The 27,534-nt window shown below is 46.9% G+C and overlaps 1 protein-coding gene across 10 annotated transcripts in view; it reads right to left on the bottom strand.

Annotated features, from left to right (window-relative positions):
* Positions 1–27,534, bottom strand: part of MRAS (muscle RAS oncogene homolog) — a 41,409-nt gene that overhangs the window by 5,215 nt on the left and 8,660 nt on the right. For 3 of the 10 annotated variants that reach the window (XM_055718215.1, XM_055718211.1, XM_055718213.1), the window contains 4 exons: positions 24,884–25,000; positions 13,290–13,503; positions 3,738–3,891; positions 310–409 (listed from right to left, as the gene is read on the bottom strand). In XM_055718215.1, coding sequence (XP_055574190.1) covers positions 310–409; positions 3,738–3,891; positions 13,290–13,482 — 447 coding nt within the window. In that variant the 5' untranslated portion in view covers positions 13,483–13,503; positions 24,884–25,000. The remainder of the gene's footprint in view (positions 1–309; positions 410–3,737; positions 3,892–13,289; positions 13,504–24,883; positions 25,001–27,534) is intronic. The other 7 variants (XM_055718217.1, XM_055718212.1, XM_055718216.1 and 4 more) reach the window with 3 other exon arrangements.

The following is a 27,534-nucleotide window of genomic DNA, read 5'->3' as shown; positions in this document are numbered from 1 at the left end:
AGTGCACTTTCTTCCCTCACTGTGAACATTTCACATTTCTCGCCACTTGCAGACACCTTGTGCAGGTGGCTTCATGATGCCACAGCTTTGCTGCAGCTTGGGGCACAGCAGAGGTTCTGGTTTCAACAGTGAAGTGGCCCTACTGAAAGGAAACTGCATAGCTACTACTTTGTAGTTGGCAAAAATGTAATTGCAAATGTTCAGTTGTAAAAGAAATGCTTTAATTCAGCTCCAAATGAGCAGAGAATTCAATTCTAAATGCCTGTAATGGGACTCACAACAGCCGATTAAACAATCCCGCAAACTTACATTATGTTTTGTTGCCATTTCTCTTCCCTGTTCTCTTGTAATTTTCCGTAAATGCATTAGATCAACTTTGTTTGCCACCAAAATCATTGGAAAGGACTCTCTGGAAAAAATCAAAACCACCACCCAATTATTAGCAGACTACAATAAAAAATGCTGAGCATAAGTTTCACTTTCTGATGCTGACATCTAACATTCTCAGCTACGGATGTAGCACGTACATGTAAAGAAGCAGAAAGACCAAATGTACACACATCAGCCCCCAGACTGTGCTACACATACCTTCATCATATTGTAAAAATTTACTTGACAAATTGCATGCATACACATATTAATTCTTACTTGCAGGCAGTTCAAGGACTTAGTGTTATCATATTTGCAATGCCTGACAATAGCTAAGCCTGAAGATCCAACTAGGTGAAGAAAGAACTAAAGAATTAGTCAGGAAATTAACTGAGACATAGAATTTGATCTTGAACAGGAGACTGGGACTCTTTTGTAACAGTTAAGGCATCTCAGTAACTGCATATCTTGGCAACTGCTCGTCACTGCAAGGCAACAAGGTGTGGTAGAGTAACTGGCGTCAGTTCATGTCCTAGTCATCCACCGAGAGCAACCGTGGGGGAAGAACAGATGGACTCTGGGAGCTGGTGCTTAGAGGGGCATCAAAAGGAGGAGACAATGACTGGGAGCAAAGATGGCCATCAGCTGTTACCCCAAGACAAGCTAAAAGACTGACAGTGGTAGCTGGAAGGAGGCTGGATGGAGCCAAGGAGTCTCGGTAAGCTTCCAGATGCTATTACCTACCATCTTCTGCTTCTAATCCCAGAGTGAAAAGCTGATGAACAACCATCCTTTTGTACCAAAACCATCGACCTCTGTTATACTGCTCAGTATTTCTCTAACTTTACCAAGCACATGGCCGCCTTCAGTCACCACCTGAGAAGAGACCCATCTATCCGCAGCACGTCCAGTGCAAGGCACTCCTGATGAGGCAAGTGGGTCAGGCTCTCCCCTGGCAGAAACCCCCGTAGCTCCAGTGATTAACCAGAGCCAAGGCAGCTCATGCCACGGGAGGTCCTGGCAGCGCAGCTGCTGCCCACCCTGCCCCCATATGGAGCATCTCCTCCAGCTGCATGACACAGAGAGCAAAGTCATGCTGCAGGGTCTTTACCCACTGCTAGGAGGGAGTAGGTCCCTTCTGATAACTGACAGTTACTGCAATATTATTTTCTTATATTTAACTTTAAACCCTCCTAAAATGATTCCAGTGCTCTGCTGTAACACAGCTAATTTTATTGGGATAAAGAGCAGCTGGCCATACTCATTTCTGCATAAAACACTTCCCTGAGTAACTCTGGATTTTCAGACAGCATTTCTGTGTCATTTTTCATCAAGATGATAAGGGCTCCATCTTCTCTCTGGCATGCTGCCCCACTGCTCTGGCTGGAAAAATACCGTACTGCACTCTGCATTTTAAATGAGTCTTACAGTTATTTGTTCTGGTAACGTGGCTTTGATATAATTTTAATACCTGAGCATCGATATATCTTGACTCTGATCATTCTGGAGCAAAACACTTGCTTGTCTGGATTATTTGATTCCCTTTTGGCTTGCAGCAGACTGATAAAGGGATTACATTTGGACGGTATCTCATTTGCCTTGTTTACACCAGGCATAAAACTCTATGGGGACTTTGTTCCCTGTTGTAAGCTGTACGATTGCTAGTTGGACAAAGCTACTATAGTTGTAAGTTTTACTGTAATGAAGGTTATGGCAAGAAACAGGAGGAAGGCTTTGAACAGCTATGCTAATGTGGCAGCCTGCAATTCCTTTGGATTTTAGATTGCTAAAACTGACTGTTATCTTGGACGCCAGAGCGATGCTCTGCTCCCAGCTACCTGTGGGTCTGGCCGGCCGGTTTCTTCACTCACATTGCTCCTACCACCGTGATTTTCTGAACGAGCTCAGGTTCTGGGTGAAGCGTGAGGCTCCCCGTGCGCAGCGTTTAGGTGGCTTTGAGCAGGGAGACAAAAACAAGTCCCCGGCCGGCCCGTTTCACTTCCTGCTTCTCACACGCCGGCTGCAGCGTTCACACGGCGTGCAGAGCGGGGAAAGTTTCAGTCCAGAGCAAAACAATGAACACTGCATCTTATTTTCACAAAGTTAAATTAGATAAAACCGGCGCTGGTTTGGGGCAGGTTACAGGAGACGCTGTCCCACCTTCTTCAGCTTTCAGAAACAGATTTACTTTGCCCCAAGCTGAACTAGCAGTGAAGAAAAAGTCTGTCCTGATCTGGGAGGCAGACTGAGTGACTGACTTTTTTCTTCATTTAGATGAAATCAAAGGGTGGGTTTTCCTTTACTTTTCACTCTTGTGGGCTCCGCTTTGGATGCTTTACTGGAAGAGCTGTCAGCTGTGAACCTCACATGATACGAGCCCACCCTTCCTGTGGGGAAGTTATTCAGAGCTGCAAAAGGAAGCCAGCAATGAGGCCCGAACCCTCTGGTGGCTTTTCTTGATGACTTCCATAATTAAAAGTCATTATGAATGGAAAAACTAAGTGTTTCAAAGCTGCAGATATATAAGGGCTTAATTCACACCCCACCCAGTGAGGACAGATTCATCGCCTCTCTAACAGGGATGGGAAGAGGGAGTTATCTCGCAGATAACTGGCAGCTTCCCCTCGCTCTGCCAGGACCCATTTGCTTGCCACGATCAAACTCTCGGCGCTACCTTCTCCCACGCACGCACAGGGAGGGGAGCAGGTGACCTCTCTTGCTTTCTCCCCAGTCATGGAGAGATCTTTTTATTCACTGAAAATAGCTGCTGCAGAGCACGGCGCATTAACTGCGTTACAACCCTTGTAAGAAACACAGTTCCTTCAAACACGAGGTGCTTTCCCCCCTTCAAGACACTTGTTCAGGGTCCCAAATCATGAAGGACCTTCTAAGGTTTGTTTGGCACAAACTGAAGCCAGGAAAAGGAGGATGCTGCCAGGACACACAAAATGATTAGGGCTGAATACTGGCTGACTCCCTGATGGTGTTCCCAAAGTGCCTGCACTGTGCACGGAGCATCCTTCCTCGCTCTCCAGAGCCAAACCGGTTACCTGCAAAGGTGCCTGACCTGGCGGGCTCACGCCGCTCTGCCAGACCGTTCCGGCAGGAGCTTCTCCCTTCCAGACCCATTTGCACCTCCATCGTAACACTGCTGAACTTTTCTACATTGAAAGCACTACATGCTTATCAGAAAGGGAAAAATACTTCTTATTCCTTGTACGTAGATCCACAAACCCACATGCAAGGATTTGCTCCAGGACACCCAGGAGGCAAAAGGCAGGGTGAGACATGCCACCGCCCCCACGGCATGGTCTCCAGAGTGGCTGGCAGGAGCGGCGTCAGGCAGTGCCCAGCTCCATGGAACCCACCTGTCCTTGACTCTGAGGATCAGCTGGTGGAACCGGTCCACGTGCTCGAAGCTAGCCTTGTCTGTCACTGAGTAGACTATAAGAAAACCATCTCCGGTCCTCATGTACTGCTCCCGCATTGCGCTGAACTCCTCTTGGCCCGCAGTATCCAGCACTAGGACAGAAGAGAGGAAGGTTTTCAGTTACTGTGAGGACCTGCTGTCACCACTGTGTGTCCTACATGGCCCTTCTGCCTCCACTGGGCTTGGTGCTCTCAAAGGCTGCAAGATTTGACAAAGATGGACAAGGTGGTTTCTTGCTACAAAACAAAAAATGCTCCCAGAGCCCACTCATCACCGTGTGCCTGTTCTGGAAGCGGATAGAGGGGAAGACGACTACGTGGGTTTTACTTTCCTTTTCCAGTACCAAGTGCTGACCACCGAACCTGGGGAGCTGCTCCTCTGGCAAGATATGGCTCAAAGTATTTCCCAGCCGTCCGTTTTTTCCCTCTCCCAGCTCTCTCTGTTCTTTGCATGGAAAACCCTAAGACTGGAAGAGTAAGTAAACACCAGTTTAAACATCAGGGACAATTACAAACTGCATGGTGAAGCAGAGCTGGGAGACAACCCAGAGTAATAGCTACAAGTGTTTTCCTTTTCTCAGTACCTGGGTATTATTTCTACAAAATTACATGCTTTCAGAGTAAGATGGTAAAGCCTTGAGGAGCTCCCCTTAAATATTTAGTCCTGTAGTGTGTGATATTGAGAAACTAATTAAAACAGGTAGAAAAGCTTTAAGTGACTTGCATATCCTATATAGCAATTGTGTTTCTGTACATTGACAATGCCTACACCTATGCTTAAATCCCCTAAAACACCACAGTTGTGGCAGCAACCCAGATGCTGCTGCTTACTAGGTTAAACTCGCAAATGTAACCATAACTCACTGGTTCTCCACACAGGGTGTCCCATCAGCTACATCACTGACCACATCTGAAGCAAGCTACACCAGTCTTCTGGGTAAACACCACATACTGATGTACACATCAATACCAATTCGTGGGCCCCAGCTTTGTACACTGCCAGGATTTTGACTGGCAGGAGGAAGGTACAAAAGGACTTCATCAGTTTAGGCTGTGCCAGTACAAATGCAGTGTGAGCTTAAAGTGCATCAGCTGCTCAGAAGTAATAGTCCTAATGCATCGTTTTGCCCTTGAGGCAAATGAGGGACCTTCATGATGACTGGGAACTTTTTCACATCCCAGGCAACTGGGCTGGGTGAGAAAACTGTTTCCGCCTCTGTGGTACAGCCACAGCATAAGCATCCGCTGCCCACAGGTGATGGGGAAAGCCCAGGGCACCAGTGGATGGAGACTGTGGCAGGAGTGTACTGCTGACAGAGCAGCAGGGCTTGATACGGGTTTTTCTAGTCTGAGCAGGCCCACAGCCCTAGCAAGATGTTCCCTGTAGGGGGAAGTACCCAGGTTGTCCCAGTTTCCAGCTGGGGCCAGGATAAAGCCCACTTTGCTGCCGGTGTTACGTGCTGAATCAGCACGGGTGGCCGCAGGTGGACATGCTGCATGTCACAGTGCACCCCACGAACCAGCTCACACACGTTCGCTCTATGTTTGGAGAAAAGGCAGCTACACTGGCGGACCTGGGAGACCTTACTTGGTGATGGCAGGTCCTTCAAAGCCTTCAGCCTCATTTGTTCACCTGCCTTAGCTGGTCTGAAATGTCAATTTCCATGAATCCTTAATGTGAAAAGAGCTTCTAGGCTCCTACAGAGATCCAGAAATTTAAGCTTGTTTGCCAGCTAGCTGGAACTTGTTGTAAAGTCACAGGTGTCTCTTCACAGCCTTTCCTCCTGCTTCTCCCCTCTAAATCTAGGAAACGAGGGTTTTGGCAAACAGACACCCAGGCTATCCTTGAGGACTGTAAAAAAAATAAAATAGAAAACCAACCCAAAGACACAGCATGTGCTGGTGAATTTCTATGCCTTGGGCAGAACTGCTACCATGGAATAAGGCCAAGACCGCGTGGCTAGGATGGAAAAGGAAATTACCCACCCAACCTGTAAGGAGAGGCTGGGCTGCCCTCATCTGACTCCTGCACCAGCTGGACCGATGTCAGGGCAGGGCTCAGCGCTGACAACCAACACACACATGCACGCATAAACACTCCCCCTCTCCAGCACACATACCCAACTTGTCGGGGGGACAACAGCTTCTCGCAGGGGGCCGGGCTCTCCTGCCCTCCCTCCCCCTGAGACAGGGCAGGTGCCTGAGCAGAAGCCGTGGGCAGGAAGGTGGAGATGGATGTGCCGTATCCTGCATGGTAATTTGCTTAGGGACTTCCCCTTGCTCTGGCACATTTGCAGACCTCCCATGAAACACATGAGGAGCATTCAGCTCTGCTCTTTCACCCAGCAACCCACCCCCAGCTGCTGTCCATCCAAAGCTCTGCCCTGCCTGCGAGAAGCCAGGGGACAAGCCCTGGGCAGGCGGGGGGGCTGCAGGGATACCCAAAGGGACAGCATGGGGCTGTGCTCCTGCCACTCCTACCTTGCCTGGATCTTGGCCATGGCATCACACTAAACACAGGCAGAGCTGCTGTGTCAGCAGCTGCTATTTAAAGGGAATTCATTTGCAGCATTTGTAGAAAGGCGAGCAAGTCCAGGCAGCATCTAAAATGGCACTTTGAAAATGCAAGTAAAAGACATTCAGCAGTGAAGGTTAAGGTTAATCTCACATGAGTTATTCATACAAAGTGAAGCATCATGTGGATGGCCAGAGAAAGTCCTTGTTTTAACTTTAAGTATGTTCTTCATAAAGACGACCCCCACATCCTAAAACTGCTGTGCTACGTGCATTGTAAACAATCAGAGAGGAGAGTGTGACCCCAATCCTTTGTAGGCAGGATGGGACCACATCCTGGAAAGCACCAGCACTGAAAAAGGGCCAGACGCAAGCAGCTTTGCTGCTGGTGTAATCTTGTGGCATAAAAGCTTCAAGAAGACTCACCTACAGAAATGTGAAAGCAGCAAGGAGAAACAAACGTTGGGAAGGTGATTTGACTGGCTTCCTGAAGGGGTGACGAGGTTTAGGATGTTAGCCAGCACTCACCTTCTTTTAAAATTCCCCATTTCTGCAGATGGGATGTCAGAAGACATGGAAACAATCATGAGCAGAGAAGAACTGTGAGCTCTCTCTTTCTCAGTACACTTTAAAACAGCAGTTGCCTCTTACTGGCAGTTGCCCCACTGGCAGCGCATGAAAGCCAATGTGGAGACAAGGCTGGACCAAAGCACAGCGGGTTTCCCCTACCTCATTCTTCCAAGAACTGAAATCACATTCATAGGCTGCACAGCACATGGTCAGGGACTTCCAACAGCAAACTTGGTGAAGTTCCCACAAACTTGACCGAAGAAGCAGCAAGGAGGAGCATTAATGAAAGCATTTGGGTAAAGATCAAGGAGAGAGAAGACAAGGACTATGCCTGATGTAGCAACAGACATCCAAAGAGGGCAAAGGCATTTTACAGAGCTATCACGCAATCAGCTGGAGACTAAACTAAAAGCAATTACGCTGTGAGAGCCCAGCAGGGAGGTCTCCTGCTTCACAGGTAGGAGGTTGCTGAGTGAAGAGCTGGCCTTTTCTGCTCTCCAGTGGATGTGACCCCAACTGTTGCAATGAACTACTTGCTAATTGAATCCTGACCCCTTAGAGCTCTCCACACCATTTTCCTGTGAATCCCGATGGGTTAGGCAAGAGTGTGACTGCTTAGAGTGCTCTTCCGAGCAGACACAGGAGCCCAGGAATACACAGGAATTTGTGGCTCAAAATAGAAGCACTTGATGCTTCCAGGTATTTTATGTGGCAATGTCTTTGCAACCAGCAGTGCTCTGAGTGCTCATGCAGAGACACAGGCATGCAAATCTAAGCCAAGGGCAGAGACATACTATGAAAGCTAAGTCACAGCATTGCTTTTTCTAGAGCCTAGGCTGGATTCAGTTCAGATTCAAACACAGCCTTTGGGGATCTCAGATCTGGTTGTGCAGGTGAGTTCCTCTTCTCTTTTTGTACCTACACAAAATTTCCTCCTACGTCTTTATCTTTACATTGCTGGACAAGTAGCTGTATAGATCAACTCCAGATTGAGTTTCTCCACTGTCCACGGCACTGAAGGGGCCAAAGATGGCCAGACAGGCAGGTTAAACCCATTTTCTATCCTTTAGCCCTTGGGTTTCACTGTCCAAATCAGACACCAGCACCCTGTTCCAAGCAGCAACTGCACATGGCTGCAGCCAGTCCTGAGAGCAGCCCAGTGTGGCTCTCGGGGCTCCGTGCTTTCCAGCATCCAGAAGAGTGGCTGTACACCAGGAAGCTCAGGGACAGGACGCAGTTGTTTGTGCCTACCTTGATCTCACGCTTGCAAAGGCAAGCGCCATGTGTACGACTTGATTTTTGCAAGCAGTGTCCAGTGAAATCCCTTTGGCTACATAAGCCCAAGACACATGCAAGCCTTTAAGGGGCCGGACGGGTCAGCAGGCAGATAGGAACCTGGGGTCACAGTGCCAGGGAGAGGAGCAGTGCAAAGGCATCCGACTCCAGGCATTTTCTGCTTGTTTTAGTTCTTAATATGAAGTAAAGGAAAAGTCCCTGGAGCAAAGAGCAGAACTGGGAACGTGGCACTGTCAGGGGGCCACAGGTTACACAGCTGGATTCCTCACTGTACTTCTATCTCCAAGTCTTGCTTTTCTTTTGGCACGGCAGCTCTGCCTCAAAAGGTGGGGCCAGAGAGAAAGTCCATCGCCAGCTGCCCTGCAGCTTGGTAGCTGAGCTCAAGGGAAAACTTAACTTGAATTGACAAGTCAAACTAAAAAGTCTCAGGCTGAGAAAAGCCATCCCCACATCTTTGTCTTCCTTCCATCGGCAGCGCACTGGGAGAGGGCACCCCCCCCCAGCCATTGGCTTCACCTGATGAGTTAGTATGTTAGAGGCTGAGCAGACAACAGTGGCCATGGCTTATGTTCTCTATTCCCATACCCCAAGTCACCCTGAAGAGGTATGAGGTGCCCACGCTGTGTGCAAAGCGAGGTAGATGCTTCAGCTTGGTCATTCTGATGCTTCTGCTCCTTCTCAGATACAGCCACACTAATCCCAGCATGAGAGCTTTCCTCAGGGAAAAACACATGATGGGAAAACACTGGGGCTTTTATGAGCCCTTCTTCTGTGCCCTAACTAAATACACAGATGTTATAACATGGAAAACCCGAGTACTTGAATTCTTGCCCTTTCTTTAAGAAAAAGAAAAGAGGGGCTTTCAGAAGAAAGGCTGTCACATCAATAAACAGAATAAAGATGCGAGCCCTTAAAGGAGCTCTTTCTCTAACAAAGGGCAAGTATTCAAAGCCTTGTGTTTTCCATGTTGCAACATCAAAATTTTCCTGGCAGGATAATAATCCCCACAACCCAAGACAAAAAAACAAACCACACAACCTCTTTCAAGATTGCAAAATCCCAGCAATTAAGGGAGGGGAAATACTGTACACACAAATAAAAGAATGAACGCAAAAACTTAATTTGAATTTTAATTCTTTCAATGACAGTTCCCAAATTTTAAATAATAAGAATAATAATAGTAAAAAAATGAGCTGCAAACCAACCCTTCTGCCTGCAAGTCTGCAGTGACCTTTGGTCTCCCTCTGGCCTCCTGGTTGAATTGTTCCCAAGCTTCCTGAGGAGAAAAGCAGACAGCCTGTCCTGGGATGACTAACTGCAAAACCCCTCAGCACTAAGGATGCATGGGAGACACGGGTGGGAAGGGCAGAGAGGGAGCCCAGGGGAAGGCACGGTGCCTGCTGTTACTCCACAGGGGCACACACCAGGGCTGTGCCGGTCTTGCCCAACACAAGGGCACCCAGGGGCTGAGAGGGGAACTTGGGCAGAGGAGAAATAAAATGGAAAACTGAAGCTCAGGAGTAGGAAGACAACTCCTAGGCAGGGAGAGTCTATCATACCAGGGGAAAGAAAGGGAAAAGGAGGAAGACCACAGCCCCTTTTCGCCCAACACACAGGCAAACCTCCTTGCTTTGCTGGTACCAACTGGCACAGCCCTACTGACAGGTGACAAGAGCTTAGCCCGATTCATCAACATGCCCAAGCCACATGCTTGTGGCCATCTCTTCCTCTCCTCTTCCTCCCCACCTTTTAATCTCTGTGTGGTTTATGAGCCATAAGGAACTTTGAACCAATGGCAATTTTTTGCCACATTAAGGTATTGCACTTTTGGCTTCATGCCCAGATTAGTAATTCCAGACTGGCATTTTGCAGCCAGGAGCATACAAAATTAATGACAGCAACTCAATTGGAGCAACAGTTAATCAAAGCCAATTAACCCTGGCCCCCCACTTAATTCTGACCTGATGTGTCTATACAGCACCTGCGTGTGAATGCATTTAACCAAGCACATCACCATGCTGATTTCAAGATGAACAGCAGGGAATAAATGAAGATAACATATGCAGAGAAAATTGGAGGCTGATCATGAAGCCTCATTGGGGTGGCAGCAACTGAAAACATGGGCTGGTCACAAATTGCCTGTGCATCCCTTATTCAGGTTAAGTGCCCTGTTCCACTCTTGTCCTCCAAACATTGCATCGATAGTCTTATAAAGCTGGTGTTAGGCCAACAATGAAGTATTTTTGTGTAGTGTTGGACTTGAACACACCAGACACAGGTCCCACATTCTTCTGGGTGGCAGGGAACTATCATAGACTATTCTTTGATGAGAAAATAGACACAGAGACATGCCCAAGCCAGAGAGCAAATATGCAAAAGAAGAGTTTGAATGTAGGTTTGGCTCCAAGGTCTAAAACGTGAAATAAAAGCCTGTTCCATTTAAGTCTACTTTCAGTGAGAGATTTCAGCAAAGGAGAAAAATGCAAGTTAAACATTTCATCGCACTGCCAGTTAGTGCCATTGAATGAATGTGGGTGGAGGTCTTCATGGAGGGAAGCCAAATGTTTTATGCAAGCTGGCTAGCACAAGGGTTTTTTTACAACATAATGCTGGTGCAGATACCAAATGCTAGAGACGCTTTGTACAGAACTGCTCAGGCAACAGCCTGGAAGAGGGTGGGCTGTGTTTTCTTTTTTTTTTTTTTTTTTTAATTTTAATTAAGTTGTTGGATGCCAATGTATTTGGCTTTTTTTTTTTTTAATAAATATTTCTGCAAACTTAGAAACTTATAAGGCTCTTCATGCTATATCCTCACTTGGTAGTCTCATCTTCTAAAACTAGTTCCTATTTTGGGGGTGGTCAGCTTCTTCCCACCAAGCCCTGCATGAAACATCAGCTTGTAAAGGATTTGATCATAAAGGACAACTGGAAAGTCTAGTAATTTATCATGATGCATCTTTACCCTTCCAATCATGTTTGTCCCTAATTTTATACCACAAATGATTCATGTCACCACGTGCAACCACAAGAGCAGCTGTCCAAGTATATGGTGACCTCTGAGAATGGCCTAAATCCAAAGCCTGTGACAGAAAACTGTGGCAGAAAACACATGTGCTAGTCAGTCTTTATGCCATGTTTCTACTGGGCAAATGGTAAAGGCTCACATGCTTTTCCAAGCAATAATATTGCCTTTCTTCCAAAATTCTGATGGTTCAAATTCTCAGGCGGTAGGAAAGAGAAGGAGAAGCTGCAGTTTCACTTCTGTGGCTGCAAGGCATCTGTAGGCACATGAACTCTGAAAGTCAGGGATTCCCAACATGCCATTCAAGGCCACAGCCAAATTCAGTTCAGCCTAAGTATAGCCACTAAACTCCGTCTGGGCAAAAGAAAGGTTTTTTCCTTAAAACAAAAGGTTAAGTTTCTGCTTGTTGGCAAACAACCTCATAGCCCAGTCACACCCAGGTCAGGATTGTCTTCTGTTTTTTTGACTAAACAAAAATTCAAAATATTCAGTGTTAGATGCTTTTTCTACTTTCAAATAATTCAAATAAACCCAGGCTGTTCCAGCCAACACCAATGTGCACAGCAGCTGGTACTGTTATATCAGAACACAAGGCACACTAGCGAAGATAAAGGTTGCTCGTTTTAGGGGGCTGGAATCTAGACTAAAAAGAATGGATTTTACTTACAGCAAGATTGGGTTTTTCTTTCATACAGCACTGGCATTTTAAAAAATAAAAGGTGCCCAGGTACATTATGTGGTGCTTAAATGAGAGCAGGTATATCTGATGCAGATGACAACAGAAGAAACATTTGGGGACCAATTTCACAAATACTCCCTCATATCAGCTATCAACCACTAACATATTTAAATGAAAAAACGTTGGCAAGATTATGCTCTTTGGGTTTTTTTAAATACTGAGTAATGGCTGTTCTTTAAGGACCTTGGGGACATTTGTACTCACTAAATTGTATCTGATAAATCCTTACAAGTGCAACTTAAGACCTCAGGTTTCCAGACCAAGCTTATGGTCATCACAGCAAATGCCCACCAGCCTCCACATTCCACCACCCGTGCAAATCCGCTGGTTTTCTGTGCCCACACCAATGGCACATACACAGAGACACCAAAGATCTTCAGCGCCTTCATGACAAGAGGGCAGAGGTAGGAACTCAACACAAGTGAGGTTAAATTTAGTTCAGTTGTGTTAGTGGCCACATAGATGCACTTGGGTAATTAAGGCACAAAATAATTGCTTGCTTTTAAATACTAACTAATTATTGTATAAAGCCAAACATTTAACATCGAGATTCCCCTTATAGCTGTGGCTAGTCTGTCCCTTGCAGCACAAACTATTAAGCTGTAGCTTTAGGTAATACAGGGCTTTGTCCTCACCTGCAGAATCAAGATTTTTTAGTTCTGTTTTTTGGGGGGTTGGCTGGTTTGGGTTTTTTGGTTTTGTTTTTGTTTAGGGGGTGTTTTTTGGGTTTTTTCTTTGTTTGTGGGTAGGTGTTTTTTTTTTAAAAAAAAGTGGTTTTTCTTCAAAGAAGTGAAAGGTATCGGTTATAGCAGCTCCCCAGGCTGGTACCCTACCTGTATTTAAATGAAACAGGTAACTAGATATGAAAACATCATGCCTGAATGATGGGAGTTAAGAGGTGTTATAATTTTTCACTGTCAGTGGATGACAGTTTTGATTAAATGTTCTTTCTGGTTATAACCCTCATCCAGTTACCCACTCACTGTTATTTCCCAGGGGATGAGCCTAACCACAACGAAGTATCATTAGCAACAGTGCTATAATTCAGCTTCATAGAAGCCTACCCCAGTTATCTATGATGATCTATAGGTTTTCACCCTCCTGCAAGAAACACTTCAAGAAACACTTCTGTGCAGAACTGGAACCACTGCAACTGGAAGCAGAAGCTTTGCTGAAGATCAGCTGCAAACCATGCACCGCAGCTCACAGGCCAGTTTGCACTCAAATTCCTGGCAGCTCACAGGAGAGCAGGATGGACACAAGGGCACAACAGGCTGTGGGAGGCATTGAAGTCGATTTGCTCTTATGCTTAGCTAGAAGGAAGAGAAACAACGAGAGTAGCTTGCTTACCATCAAGAATTGCCCATTGCCCATCTATTTCTGTGTGCTTCAGATAGGAGTCTTCAATAGTTGGGTCATAGTCTGGCACAAAAATCTTCTGGAAAAACTGAATGGTGAGAGCGCTCTTCCCCACGCCACCGTCTCCAACCACCACCAGCTTGTACGTGGGGAGGTTTTCGCTGGGAACGGCACTTGTAGCCATGCTTCCAGTGTGCTAAATCTGCTGGAGAAAGAGATCATCTCCGATCACTCGTTAGCAACAAAAAGAGGGCAACATGCACAGGGCAGCTTTTACCTGCTGCCTAGGAAGTGAGGATGAAGGCAGTACGGACATCCAAAGTTCTTTTGGACAGGAGCAGCAGCACCTAACCTCCCCAGCAGCTCTACTGCAACTCAGCGCCATCACTTAGAAGTGCAGACAACCCCACTGCTGTGCTTGTTTCCTCCTGCCTCAGCTACAAGGATCACTAATTGCCACCAAACGCATGTGCAAAACTTGTATCATCCGCACACTTTTCCTACAGGGGCTGGGCCCACGCAGCCATGCCAAAAATCACCCTGGCTCAGCACAGCTGCCAAGCTCCGGGTAATTTCCAGTTGCCAGCGACCAAACCTCATTAATAAACTGGAGCTGTGCTGTTCTGCGCTGCTCAACCAGCCGTACAGCAAACATGAACTGGTGCGTTACATCCTGGGGCCAGATCTGCAGGCAGAAGTGGCAGTGGGGGATGAAGCCAGAGTTAGAGATCCAGTCCTGGCCCTGCCAGCAGACAAAAATGCACTTAGCTGCTTGCTTCTCCCTCATTTTCATGTTTGAGAAATAAAACCAAGAAGGCAGCAGGCCAGGAACGACAGGTGGTTTTTGTTTCGCCTTTTTTTTTTTTTTTTTTAAATAAAAAAAAAAAAGACACCTCCAGCCCCGTGGTGGCAGGAAGGCTGGTTTCTGTGGCTATGACACAGCGCGGAGAGCCAGGCGAGCAGCTTCCCCCACAGCGCTGTCACACCGCTCCCCTCCTCTCGGCGAGCTGCGGAGGAACTGACTCTTAAAAGAAAAAAGAAAAAAATTCACCGGTTGCAACTGGGCAACTGCACACGTGTTGAGAAAGGAGAAGAGGCAGCCATTGCTGAACGGCCCATTTCAACACTCAACAGCAGCGGCTGCTTATTTAAGAAGCCAGGCAAGCCGTTTTGTACCTATGCTATGTTAGCGGTTGGACTTGAAGATCTTAAAGGTTTTTCCCAACGTAAATGATTCTATGGAGGGCAGTGCCCTCCACCTGCCCACAGCAGCAGTGATGCTTATGCAAGTCACATGGGAAATGGGCGGCCATCTCCCAGATTTGAATGACCATTGCATTTTTGGGGAGGTTTTACAGTTTTAAAAAAAACCAACAACATAAATCCATCCTAATGATGAGGCTTAAGAGGGATGTTGATTTCCTTGGTATTGGTTTTCTTGACGCAAACCATCGAGCACGAGAGCAGCTGCGGTGACACTTGGTGCAGGCACCTGCTCCCATCCATTCCGGTCCTGCTCCTGCTCTTGGTGCTGCAGGTGCTGGCTGGGGTCAGCACCGAGGGGGACAAGGAGGTGCTCTGAGGCAACCTCCATGAACTGTCAGCATCTGTATCCCCACTACGTGCTCCCCCCACCCCCCACCCCAAAGGTTTTGGAGGACTTCCTGATAACCATAGGGATTTTTCTCTGTGAAGAAGAGGACTTTTAACTTTTTTGTTCTCAGAAAGCACCGAGCAAGGCCGATTGTGCTCAGTGCCGCAGCTGGCCCAGGTGGTGCTCAGGAGCCACGGCTGCCCAGCTGCTGCACGCACACTGCAAGTCGAGCTACCAACTAATGTAACTTCATTTCAGCCTATACTATAGAAAAAACCCCAAACCAACATTGTTCCAGAAAATCTTTCATTGTTCATATTTTCCAAACAAAACACTTCATTTCTGCGTTTCTGAAGAGGCCCGAAAGCAGCTTGGACTGTTTTTCAAAACACGAACGTAACCCCCTAATTGTCTGGCTTCACATTGAAGAAAACACCTGACTTCGAGCTTCAGTTTCTGGTTTCTCTAGTCCCTTTCTCCCAAATCACTATTTCAGTTTAATCAAAATCATTGAACCACAACAGGCACTTTTGACCTGGTGCGCGTGGGGGGCCCATGTTCCTTACTGTGCACTGGAGACCTGTCACTTGAGCAAGGGCTTTTCACAGCCGTTTCACAGCTCTGCTAACCAGCTTCTTCCCCCACTACACACCCACCTTCCCCTGCATGTGGGCAAGTGCATGAAAGGAGACAACATAAAACCGGTTGTGAACGTCCACATTTAAGTTTTAATTGTGTGAAAAGGAGCCTCAGGCCAAAGCAGCAGTGGAAATTGAGCCATAATCTAAAACGTAACCCGTGAAAACATTCAGTGTTAGCAGGTGACCTGAGGCATGCTGTGAGAGCACCACTCAAAACACAGCAATGCCCAAAGACAGTATCAAGACGATGAAAGTTGAGTGATTCACCCCATGCTTTTTCTGTCCACAAGGTAGGCATGAGAACAAGGTTTCCTTGATAATTCTTGCTTCTGATCACCACAGCATAATCCAGATAGTGCCAGCAGGACACAACTCCAGAAGTTACCTTCCCACCTACAGTCACAGCTCAATGCCAAAAGAGAAAAACCATCCATTTTCTAGATGAGGGAATCCCCTCTCCTCCATGCTCCCCCCCACATTATGCACAATGACAAGGTACAGCTTGCACCTGAGGGACTTCTGCAAACACAGGAGTAACTTCCCATATGCGTAATCTGTACGTTGTGCAGGTTGAATACCTTGACCCCTAATTAAAGTTGTGTACTGGACATGAACCAAATGTATATGAACTGTCTTCGTTTCTTCTCTAAAAAGAAAATCCCATAGGAGGGAGAGAGAGAGGGTGATCACAGAGGTGAGAACGCTGAGGCAGGAAAGAACTGCAAAGCCTTCTTGTCCGAGTTGAGACAAGCCAAAATATTCATGGCAAAGAGAAACACCATCAACTCTGCTCATTTCTAAACTATCTTTGGAGGAAATTCTTGAGAACAGCAAGAATTTCCATTGCAGCTGCTGGATGGGGAAAAGGAGACCAAGCACCAGCTGAGGTCTCAACCAGTCTTAGAGCAGCTCCTCACCAGAATCCCAAGGAAAAGTTTCTTAGCCCAAATTTGGGAGAGTAAGCAACTTTTTCACATTTACAAGATCACACATCAACAAGCAGCATGCTTGCCTGCACAGAAACCCACAAATTTCAACTAAATTTGTCATTTTTGCTTGGAAGACCAAGTTTTCCTTCTGCGTAACCTGGCTTAGGTCAGAAAATCCTCAGAGGCTCTTTAGGACAGAGACCCTGGCTAAAATCCTGCCCTCCAACACAGCTAATGAGAATTTTTTGCTTTGCCTGTGGCCAAGACTTCACCCTGTCCTTCTTTACACAGCAGAGTGGCTCCGCCCAGGCGGTATGAAAGACCGATTGTTACTGACACCGAGCGGGACAGGCTGCAGATGCAAAAACCATACTCCATTTGTGCATGATTTTTGACCTCATCACAAAACCACAAGCTACTGCTCAGCAGACAAGCATTACATTTTCATTGACATTTTGTACCAGCCCCTTTAACTTGCTCCTACGAAGCCTCAAGCTTATCTTGCATGCAACTCTCCCCAAAGTACTAGGATAATATTTAGCCCATTGTACAAACTGTGACTCTGCCCAAAACGCTTATGGGTTGAATTGGGGCATTTGCTTCCCATTGTTTCTAGAATTCTGGTCATACTGTACGTCTAAGCTACCAGACTGGGTATTGCGTAGCCTGGAAAAAAATGCAAGGACTGAACTGAAAAAAAATAGTTTTAAAAAAAAATAATCAAGAAGTGTAGGCTGGTTTGTTGAGCACAAACCCCTGTATTTTAGGTGATGCTAGGATGAATAGATGAAAACTTCTATTGAGTGTCAAAAGGCAGCAGCAAGTTTAGATGTTTCTGCAGGGCTGTTTCTACGGCTCATGGAAACAATCCTCCTTCTACTGAGACGGCAGGTCCTGTGTTCCCAACATGTAGGTACATAACGCAAACCCTCCAAAAGCCAACTACTTCAATCCCTCTACACCTCCACCTGCCCCAATAACCAAAGCAAGTAGACAGCTCATGCCTTGACAAGATTATCATCTAAACCAGCCAATAAATCAAACCTTAAAAACAACACATGTCACCACCTGGAAAATATTAAACACTCCCAAAGGTGTACAGAACTTCTGTGCTGGCTCATTACGTTGCTACGGGCAAGTGCACAAGGCTCGGGCTGATTTTCCTGTGTTTTTGGCAAGAGCACTGACACAGTCCTCCTCAGATGGGAGCAAGAATAAGCGTGTTTGCTGTAGATCTGACTGAGAAAAATGAAGCACAGACACTTTTATCTATTGTCTGAATACAAAGCAGCATGTGGTAATACACTAATAAGCTCTGATGCTAATCACCTTACAATTTATATAGTTGTTTATTTTGAAGAAGCCAAGAGAAGGATCCATACCCTGTGCTGACAAATCCTGTCAGGACTCTGGTTACGTCACGGGAAGGAGGCTGGTTTACACCACCATCTTCTTTTCATATGCACCGGCAAGACCGGTGTCCTGACAGCACAAGCCAGTAAAGCTGAGACAGTCAGAAATGCGGCTACTCCTGGGGTAGAGGGCAAGGAAAAGAGAAACACTGACCCAAGAGTGTTGCTGAGGCTAAGACTCCTCTGTAAAGATGATTTTGTATGGAGGCAAACTGCATAAAACCCTGCGTACCTGTCTGAACATGGGGATGGAGTGGAAGGGCCGAGCTATCCCCCTGGAGCAACAAAGTACTACAAAACCACCAAAGACTGAGAAATTCAGCTTAGTTTGTGTGACTGGGCCACCAAGCCCCAACTGGTCACCACCACATGTGGGTAGTGCATCTAATCCCCACCCTCATTGCAAATCTTGCCCTGAACGCAAGTGGGACAGATCTAAGCTTTTGTAAATCATTATACTTTCTGTCCAGCTGAGCAGAGGTGTGGCCACATATAACAATAATAAAATTGACCCCAGATGTTCAATACAGATGAGTGAGCACTGCTATCCCTGATTCCACTCTGCTCTTCTGGAGGCAGAGCTCCCCGGGCAAAGCCATTACAGCAGGTAAACGAGCTCAGAACCAAGCCCTGGATTTGCCGGAGGTTCGTGCAATTAAAGACACTGGCTCCCTGACAGAGAAGCCCAGCATGACAGTGATTTACAGTCTCCATGGCAACACATGACACAAACTGCATAATTCTGTTATGAAACCTCAAGAAAAAGCTGCAGCAGGGTCTGCGTGGGAATCACCAGCTCCCTTCTCTGCTGCAGCTCTCCAAACGGGACAGCTTTAGGGAGCCTGTGCCGCTGGAGCAATAGGCTGAGGTTTAGCCCGTACTCAGGTACACATATGTGTGCTGAGCAATTCCATCAGCCCACGGCCAAGGGAACTTTTCTATTATCGGCTTGCCTTGGTCCATGGATAGCTCTTCACACATGCCCTGTCAGAGCTCTGCACACCTGAAGACACCCTCACCTGAGGCTGAGGAAGACTATCAGCCACTGAGGCTGCCAACTACTCCCACAGTTACAATTAATAACTCTTTCGCTTGCCACAGCTCACTCTGTTACGCCCTTTTACCCGGCCACTTTGCAGGCATTAGCAGCTCCATGCAGTGCCTCCAGGGCTGAAACTCTTGCAGATCTGAACACTTCCCTCTCTGTTCCTCTTGCAGACTGCTGGCTGCAGCCACACAACCACCACGACACACCCAGAGACGTTCGCCAGGTACAAAAATAGTTCAGCCTCATGCGTTGCAGGCAATCCCTCGGACTGGGAGCTACTGGCAATCCTTGAAACACGGGACATGCCCTTTTTGGAGGCAGCTGCGTCCCTTGAGTCATGCTGATCAGGACCGAATGAACTTCAGGGAGTGCTCCCTCAAGTAGGCATGATGGTGTCCCAAACCCTCAAGAGCCAAAGGACCCATAAGTGTATGAACAACCACCGCCAATTATTATTAAATAAAGATGATTGACTCTTAGCCAGGTTTCCTGCCTGGTCAATGTCTCAGAAAGGATGCACCGAGCAAAAGCTGGACTCCGAGCAAGTCTTCAGTGGAAAGTCAGCATGGAAGAGATCTGTCATGTGGGAAGTCAGAGCCTTACACCCTTTGTAGCATTGGCATTAAGTTGCTCGAAACCCAAGTGTAATTTCAGCTCTCTGAGGTTTTCCATTAAGGAGGATCCTGCCAGGTGAGAGCGCTCTCAACTCCCATCAGCTTCCAGGAGATCTGATGGAGCCCAGCACCTGGCAAGACCTGCACAGGAAATTACAGGCATTTCCTTCTGGAGCAGTGATCAAAGCACTATCAGATTGCTACTAAAGAGGAGAAAAAAACAGAAGTCATAAACCAACTGCTGTTTAAAAATAAAATCCTCAATTTTATAATTTTATAATAAAATCCAGCAATAAAGAGCTGCAACTGGTTGGGTTTTGAATTTGGAGGATGTAGCTGTGGGTCCTGGAAGCGGTCACGTGAATTCTCCTCTAGGGCAAAAAGATACTGTACCCCGAGGGCTGCACTCCCTGAACTCCTCGCTGGTTTCCTGTGCCAGCCAAACCTTTTCTCCTTTTCAACCCAAGATCGCATCGCCTCCCCCACCACACAGATGCTGCTCGGATTTACTGTAAGAGAAAGAAAACGCACCGGGGGAGTAATGAAGCACTTGAGATTCACACAAAAGGCAGCTAAAGGCAGTAGCTGCCTGATGAATACTTGGTAGTTATTTCAGGAAACATGGAATTATAGTCTGAACAAATAATAATAATAAAAAGCCACGTCACTGGAAATTGCTTAGGTGGTAGGCGGCCCCCCCTCCCCCCCTGCTGCGAAACCCTAAGCAGTAAGAAGGAGCCGTTGCTGCAGTACTGAGTGGCAGTGGCTGTGGCCAGGCTGGGCGCGGGGGCTCACCAGCATTCACTTGGAAGCACGTGCTTGTCCACGTCCTGATCTGTATGTAAATGCAGCACAGCATGCGTCAATCATATTGACAAATGCCATCCAAAACGAACTCTGCTTCCCTCCCCCAACTACTCCTCCACCTCCCACAGCAACTCCATTAATCTCTCTTGGTGATGTAGTGCCCTTTTCAAAATACGTAAGAAGATTCTTGTCACTCTGACAAGCCAACAGTCAGATGCAGAAGCCAGATTATTATTATTATTTTAATTAAAAACAACACTTGAGTCAGATTTGGGTCATCTGCAGAGTTACAGCACTGCTGCTACCAGTTTTGTAGAATTCAGCTATGAGACCAAAAAGCAGCTACATGAGATCCATTGCTGTACGTCTCAGACCTTGACTAAAACTGCATAGTTTCCAGTTTAGGGGAGTCCACTGGAGGCTGATCCAAGCCTTTTGCCAAGACATGACATGAGAGCATCCTTGCACAGTAACTGGGACCTGAGAAAGCCAGCCCATCATTTCTCGTGTGTTTAAACCCACCATCCCTTTCCTTACTCATTTATTTCCAAAGCTCTCACGAGACACCGAGGATGACAGATTCCTCTATTACTCTTGAAAATTCTTGGCTAGTGAGGCCAGGAATACCTCTCCTATGTTATCATGGAACCAGTGAAGCTGACTTAAGCATACTGTAGCAAAAAATCAGATAGCCAAGATGTTCCCCTGCCCTGCCCAACCAGAGATAACACAACAAGAACAAATTTACAGTGGAGGAAGCAGCTTCGAATTCCAATAGCTGCCCTTCCTGCTCGCACAATCCCTGGAAATGGGCAGCTTCCCTCCCACACATCCCAGCCTGCTGACACGCCAATAAAAAGACCCCAAATCCACTGCCCTGGGTGGTTTTGCTGCTCTTACGCTGCTCAGTAAGGTTTCCGAAGCAACAGCCCAATGCTGCACCAGTGCTCCATTTGCAGCCAGATGCTCTGCCGCCTGCATGTGGCCCTGCCACTTGTGATGCAGCCAGATGTGCACAGCACAGCCCTCCTGGCTTCAGCCAGCATCACCCTGGGCAGGCAGAAGCAGTCCACGCAACGAATTCATGCACTGCAGCACAGAGCTGTGGGGGAATCCCAAGCAGCTCCAAGAACTGCCCAGCATGAACTATCCTTACGGCTCCACCCTACCTTCACTCAGCCCTGCATCCCCCTGCCAAAAGAAGGGGTGCACCCACCTCTCCACCCAGCTCCTTGATGGCTTGTTGTGCTGCAGGCTTAAGGACACCACGCTGTGTGCAGGGCAGGCATGACTGAGCCAACGCACAGTCTTCATGGCACCTAAGGATGGTTTGGAGACTGTTTATGGATAGAAAGGGTACGTGGCCATCTCATTCCAGTCACCTTCCTGCAAATCTATCAACGCATTTGGCTCCCAGTTTGTCTTCCAATCAGGCTCAATTTGGTATTTAATGTTTTTTACATCTCCAGTGTTGCTACCAGATGTCTTCTGGGACGTAAATGGCTTTTTAAAGACTCCCTTCCCTCCTGGCAAATATATTTTGCATATTTTCAGACAGCAGTAAAAAGCTGAAGGCTGTGATGGTCCCTGGTAGTAGCATTTCTACAAGGGGATGGGTGAATCCTATCAAGTCCCAGGCTGATGCTCCCTCCTTTGGGGCAGAGGGAGGAAGGTGAGAAGAGTGGGGATCTCCAGGCTATTTCCAAAACCTGTGCTCTACTGCAAACCTTCTCCAAAAATACTCATGACTATGCCCTTTCTAGGCAAAAAGACTATTGTCCATATTCTATGGAAAAACAGACAGATTACCTGTTCCCTTTTGCATCACAGTGTCCCCTGGAATTACCTGTAAGCTAGAGGGCAGCCCAGATGTTTCAGGACACCAGGCAGGCTTGTAGCATGCTCTGTCAGCTTTCTCAGGCTCCTGGGTCAAGGACAGTCCTCCTGGTTCCCCACAACCCATTTAATACTCATTTACAGGTACAGAAGAGCCCAGAGCATGCTAGTCCATGACACTGGAGCTTAGTAAAGCTGCACCAGCGTGGACTTCAGAAGATGAAGGAACAGTCATCTCGCATGTTTACCAAAATAGGCACTTGGCAGATTTTAGGTAGAATTTCTTGACTCTAAATCCCAGAACCATGTGGAAGGCTATTTTTCAGACATTTCCAGGTCCATGTCATTACTCTGTCACTTGGAAGACTCCAAGATCTCATCGCTGGTCCAGGACCCATTACAGTCATTTTTTCCAGGCTTGTCACGGTGTCTGCCAAGAGCGTGAGCCTCTTATTTACGTACAACATGCTGGGGAGGCAACTCCGTACTTGGCAAATCTGACAAGCTTGTCCGAAAGAGGAGTGTGTGCAGAGCCCGGGGCTAGGTATGGGGGTGGCTGCGCAGCCCCCTCCTCTGCCCTACATGTGGTGACACCACGAAGCCACAGCTTCTCCACGAACCTGCTGGAGGACAGGGTGCACAGATACCACCAGCACCCTGGTCAAGTGCCAGGCCAGCCCTGGCACTTCTTCTCAGCCTTTCTCTTTGGAAACGTCCTCAGCTGTGAGCTCCCTCCCTGCTGTGAGCTCCCTCCCTGCTGTCCTCCTCCTGTTCCTTGCTTGTCTGGGCAAGTCCTCCTGGTGGCAAATGCACACCTTGACACTCAGACCAGCGGGCAACTGGCCAAACCACCCTTGAGGAAGAGTTTATCCACGCATGACAGAAGTTCTCCCTCCTGTCAAGCATATTCACCCTGCCAGCACCGGAGAGAAGCATCTTGCGAGGACACCCCTCCAGAAAACAGGTACCAGGGTCCCACCTGGTGCTGCTCAGTACCTGTACTTTGCTGTTGAATGCTCAAGTTTCTTTTCAGGTGTCACAAGTAGATGACTCCATGTATCAGAGCAGCAGCTGAAAATCAGCGTATCTTTGAAAGCACCCTATGGATCACGTGACCCAACTTTAGACCCCTGTAGTCACCCCTTCTACCCCTCAGTTTCAGCACATATCAGGATACCTTAAGCCTGGTTCCTCCTATGCTCAGTCTAAACCCTCTGCCTCAACTTTTAAGTCATTCAGCTTGCAGCTGCATCAGAGGGTATATATGTACATTCGTTAACACTTCCATTATGTCCCATGGTTTGGCAGGTGGTGCTGCATTATGGATTTAAACAGTGCCAGCAAGCAAGTCTACAGCACTTCACTCGATTAGCATGCTATGGGAAATCATACCTCAAAAGAGTTTTGCACTCTTGTGAAGCACCTCCAACGAACAAGGCAACAGCAGGGCTCCAACCACCACTGCCTCTGTGCAATCACATCAGAAATTCACTCACAATTTCATGAAAAGATAAACCCCCTCAAAAATAAATTGCCCCGTGGGGAAAAAAACCAAAAAGGCAAAAATTAAAAGCCACAGCAGTCTCTCCCCAGTTAAAGGAAAAGCGAGAGGCACACCCTCCACTACCATTACCACAAAACATCTTTTACACACACCAAACAATAACATCTTCTGCTTTTGCCCTATAAACTGGTTTTAGCATTCCCATAGGAGAAACACATCACACATGGTTATACTCATTATGTAAGTCAGTCTTCCAGGTACTCTGCCTCTCACCAAAGATGATGGCTTCTGTCGTATCAGGCTGGTACTAACAGATTTCCAGAAACTGTGCAGTCACATTCCCTGAAGGGATGCCATTCCAGAGGGATGAGCAGATGTGCTGGGCTAGCCAGTGCTGACCCACTACTCCCTCCCCACAGCAACACAGTCAGCAAACACACCACTCAGTACAGGCGAAGGGGTGGCTAAGGACCGTTGATGGGACAGGAGGGTAACATACTGGTTAAACACTGATATCACCACATTGCTCATAATTTACTGTGGCTGGATGTACTCATTTTTCCTTAAATGTGAGTGGTACTACATGTAGGTGTACCTGCAGTGGTACAGAACGCTGGCTCCCACAAGTGTACAGGACTTCTGCCTTACCTGGGCAATGGGAAAGGTCATTTCACAGGTAAGACCACACATGAACTGAACAAAGCAAAGTAACTGGATAAAGTTTCTGAGTCTAGATTATGGCAGTCCAATCAAAAGCTACTTTCAAAAAATCCTGGTCATTGCTTAGCTCTTCCAGAGCATCATTTTGGTTCAATTACTCTGCTCTCCTGTTTGAACAGGTTTCCTTGCTCAGATTCTCCTGACTTTCAATCCTTTTGAGACCTTGGCTAGGAAGTTTCATAGGAATGTTTAGGTTCTGCCATCAGAGCCCAGGAATATCCGTTTTTAACTTCCATCTACCACACAGCCGTGAAGTACAGTTATCCTGCTGCAAAGTCACAATGGAGTAAAGACATCAAGGTCTTTTCTCAAAAATAGTGGGATGCAGTGTTGTGTTGCTCTGACCTCATGGTAGATCCCATATGCCATTCCTATGCCTATATAGTGCCATTGTTTTTAAACAGATTTTTTTTTAAGCAAAGAGATGTTAGCCTTAGTCTTGGCAGCTCAGGTAACTCATTTGCGTCATATTTTACATACCAGACACAGAGAGAGCAAGAAATATGGATCTGGTGCTTCTTTGTACTGCTGGGTTCTCCCTAAGGGACATTCAATCCACACAGGGGTCTTTCATATGCTTCAGTACATTCAAGGGCACTGCAAAAATAAAACACAAACGACAACTGTAGATACCCTTACGTTTTATCTTGACCTTATAAGCTATAACACAGCATGGGATGGTTTACCCTGGTGTCCTGACATGTTTCTGGATATAAAAATCTTTCTATTAAAACCACAGATAGAGATGGCACGGATTGCAGCCACTTGAAGAAGAAGAAAAGAAAAAAAAAGCCCCAAGCATTAAGGGTTGGTAAGGGACAAGATTACTTTCATCCTGCCACAGCATGTTTCAATTTAACCACTGCATCTCTCAGCACTTTTGGTTCATATTCTTTTACCACACAGAGACACAAGTTTGGTATACGCCCAGCCCTAGGAAGGGGAAATGATATTTTGGGTCATCAGCTCCACCCACCATGTCCACCCACCCCTCCACTCAACAAGGCTTTTGAAGTGCACCGGTCTCAAACAGAAGCAAGAGCACATTAGCCTTGGGTCAGGAGGGCTTGGAGAGCTGGAGCACTCCCGAGGTTGGGAGGCATTTCAGGAACTTCTTGGGGCCAAGTGGCTTTGTCAGCAAGTCCCTCACCTCCTTCTGCCCACGAGGACACCCTGCCCAGGGCTGCCTGCACCTCTGTCCCCACCATGGACACTAGCAAGCACTCCCTCCCCTCCCCAGCTCCGCGTTTGCTGCCCTGAAGGAAGCAGGTCTCCACCACCCCAGCTGCTCCACCACCTCCAGCCTTCACCACTTTGGCTTTGACAACTCATCTTTGCCCCTTCCCACCTCTCAGCTAGACCCATCCATCTCTTTGTGAGCCTTCCCAAGCCTACAGGAACTGCAGCTACTGTTATTTTTCTCTTTTTTTTTTTACCCCAAACCAGATGAGGCAATCTGACCTCCAAACCAGAGAACTGCTCCCCGTGTTTTGTGCAGCAAAAAGTTTTATTCTTACGCTGCACAAAACCAAGCAGACGCTTCAACGTGGGATACGCCTGAAAACACTATTTTTCTGCTTTGCTTCAACAACCTAACATTTATTCCCATATTCTTGCGAGGCTGGTATGTAAACAACAGGGAGTGACTTGCTGTGCTCAGGAGACCTTAGAATAAGAGTTGTATTTCTTTGCACTCCCGGATCCAGTAAGCCATCCTCCTGAGGCTCAAAGAGTTTCTGAAGCTTATAATTTAAAAATCCAAGGAACAAAAAAGGGTTGCTGGAGGAATAAAAAAGGGTTGCTGGAGATCTGTACAACAGAAAGTAGACTGAAACTGTTCCATTATTTAATAATTCAAATCCCAGATGCTTAATTAAACAGACTTGCTACATTGCAAAAAAAGAGTAAGAAATTATATATTCCCTTAGCTAACTTTGCTGATTGACATGAAAGACTTTCCATGCTCTACAGGCGTTCAGTCCAAGTCAGACTTTTAGAGAAGGACTTAATACTCCACAGGTAAATCTCCCGTAACATAACACTTGCTGCTCACAGGACAGGGGTGATGCGGCATCTTATCAGCATCTCTGTGCTGCATGGAGCCATTTTGCAGAATGCGCAGAGGAAACAATGCTCAGCAGAGCATCTTAACAGAGCATTCAGCATCTCTTCAGACCAGACCAAACCTCAAGAAAAACAACTAGTCTGCGCAGCTCCCTATGCCTGCTATTTTACACGTTTGCAGACAAAATCTGAAAGCATCCATAGCACATGGAGGAAACAGAAAAGTCTCTCTCCCAGTACTCTGCCCTTTGAGCTACAAAATATTTTCTGAGGGAAGAGCTGCAAGTATCATTCAAGTTCACCTTATTGCTAAGGCTCATCATAACCTTTGGACTTGTAATCCAGAGTTACAATCCTTCAGCAGCTACCACCAAGGTCTCCTCAGGGGGAAGCAAAGCAGGACAAGCATAGGATGGGCTCAGGTGATACCTGCCCTGTTCTCCAAGGATGGTTATATCAGATGTAGGATTGTGGCTAGGCAGGTACCTTAACAGCAAGATCACACACTCCTCTGAGAGCTATGATAGCAATATTTGACTTTGCACTGTTGTTTCACAAAAACAACTCACAAGAGCTTAGGGGATTCCCAGAGCACTGGGGCACATCTCCTCTGAGGTTAGCTGGGGGCTCTTGTCCCCCCCCAAATGCCAGCAGCCATCAAACTAACCTCCAGTCTGCAACTACAGCTCGGCAGCGAGCCCTAATAAGCCAAAGGGATTCCTCCAGTGATCTCCCCAGCTGATCACCCCAGAGCACAAGCTCTGTCAATGCCCTTCATGACTCTTTCTGGGACTGAATGCTGGGTACCGAGTAACTTCTTCCCGAAGAGTCCTATTTGACAGATCTATCTGCCCACCCGGCAAATCTTGTACTTAGTTTGGTGGCACTAATACTTCCACACCAAGTGTTACACAAGGCATCAGCGACATATTTTCTGAAGATCACAATCTCCACTAAATTGCCAGCTGTCTATGCAGACCACTCAAGAGCTATCTGGGTATGTTAAGTACAGATGACAGACTCGATAACAATGTCTGGATGTGCCTGAAAGATTAAATTCCATCTGC

Source organism: Falco cherrug, chromosome 8, assembly GCF_023634085.1.
Source record: "Falco cherrug isolate bFalChe1 chromosome 8, bFalChe1.pri, whole genome shotgun sequence".
Taxonomy (NCBI): Eukaryota; Metazoa; Chordata; class Aves; order Falconiformes; family Falconidae; genus Falco; species Falco cherrug.
The sequence above is the reverse complement of the archived record's forward strand: the minus strand, read 5'-3'. Positions and strand labels throughout refer to the sequence as shown.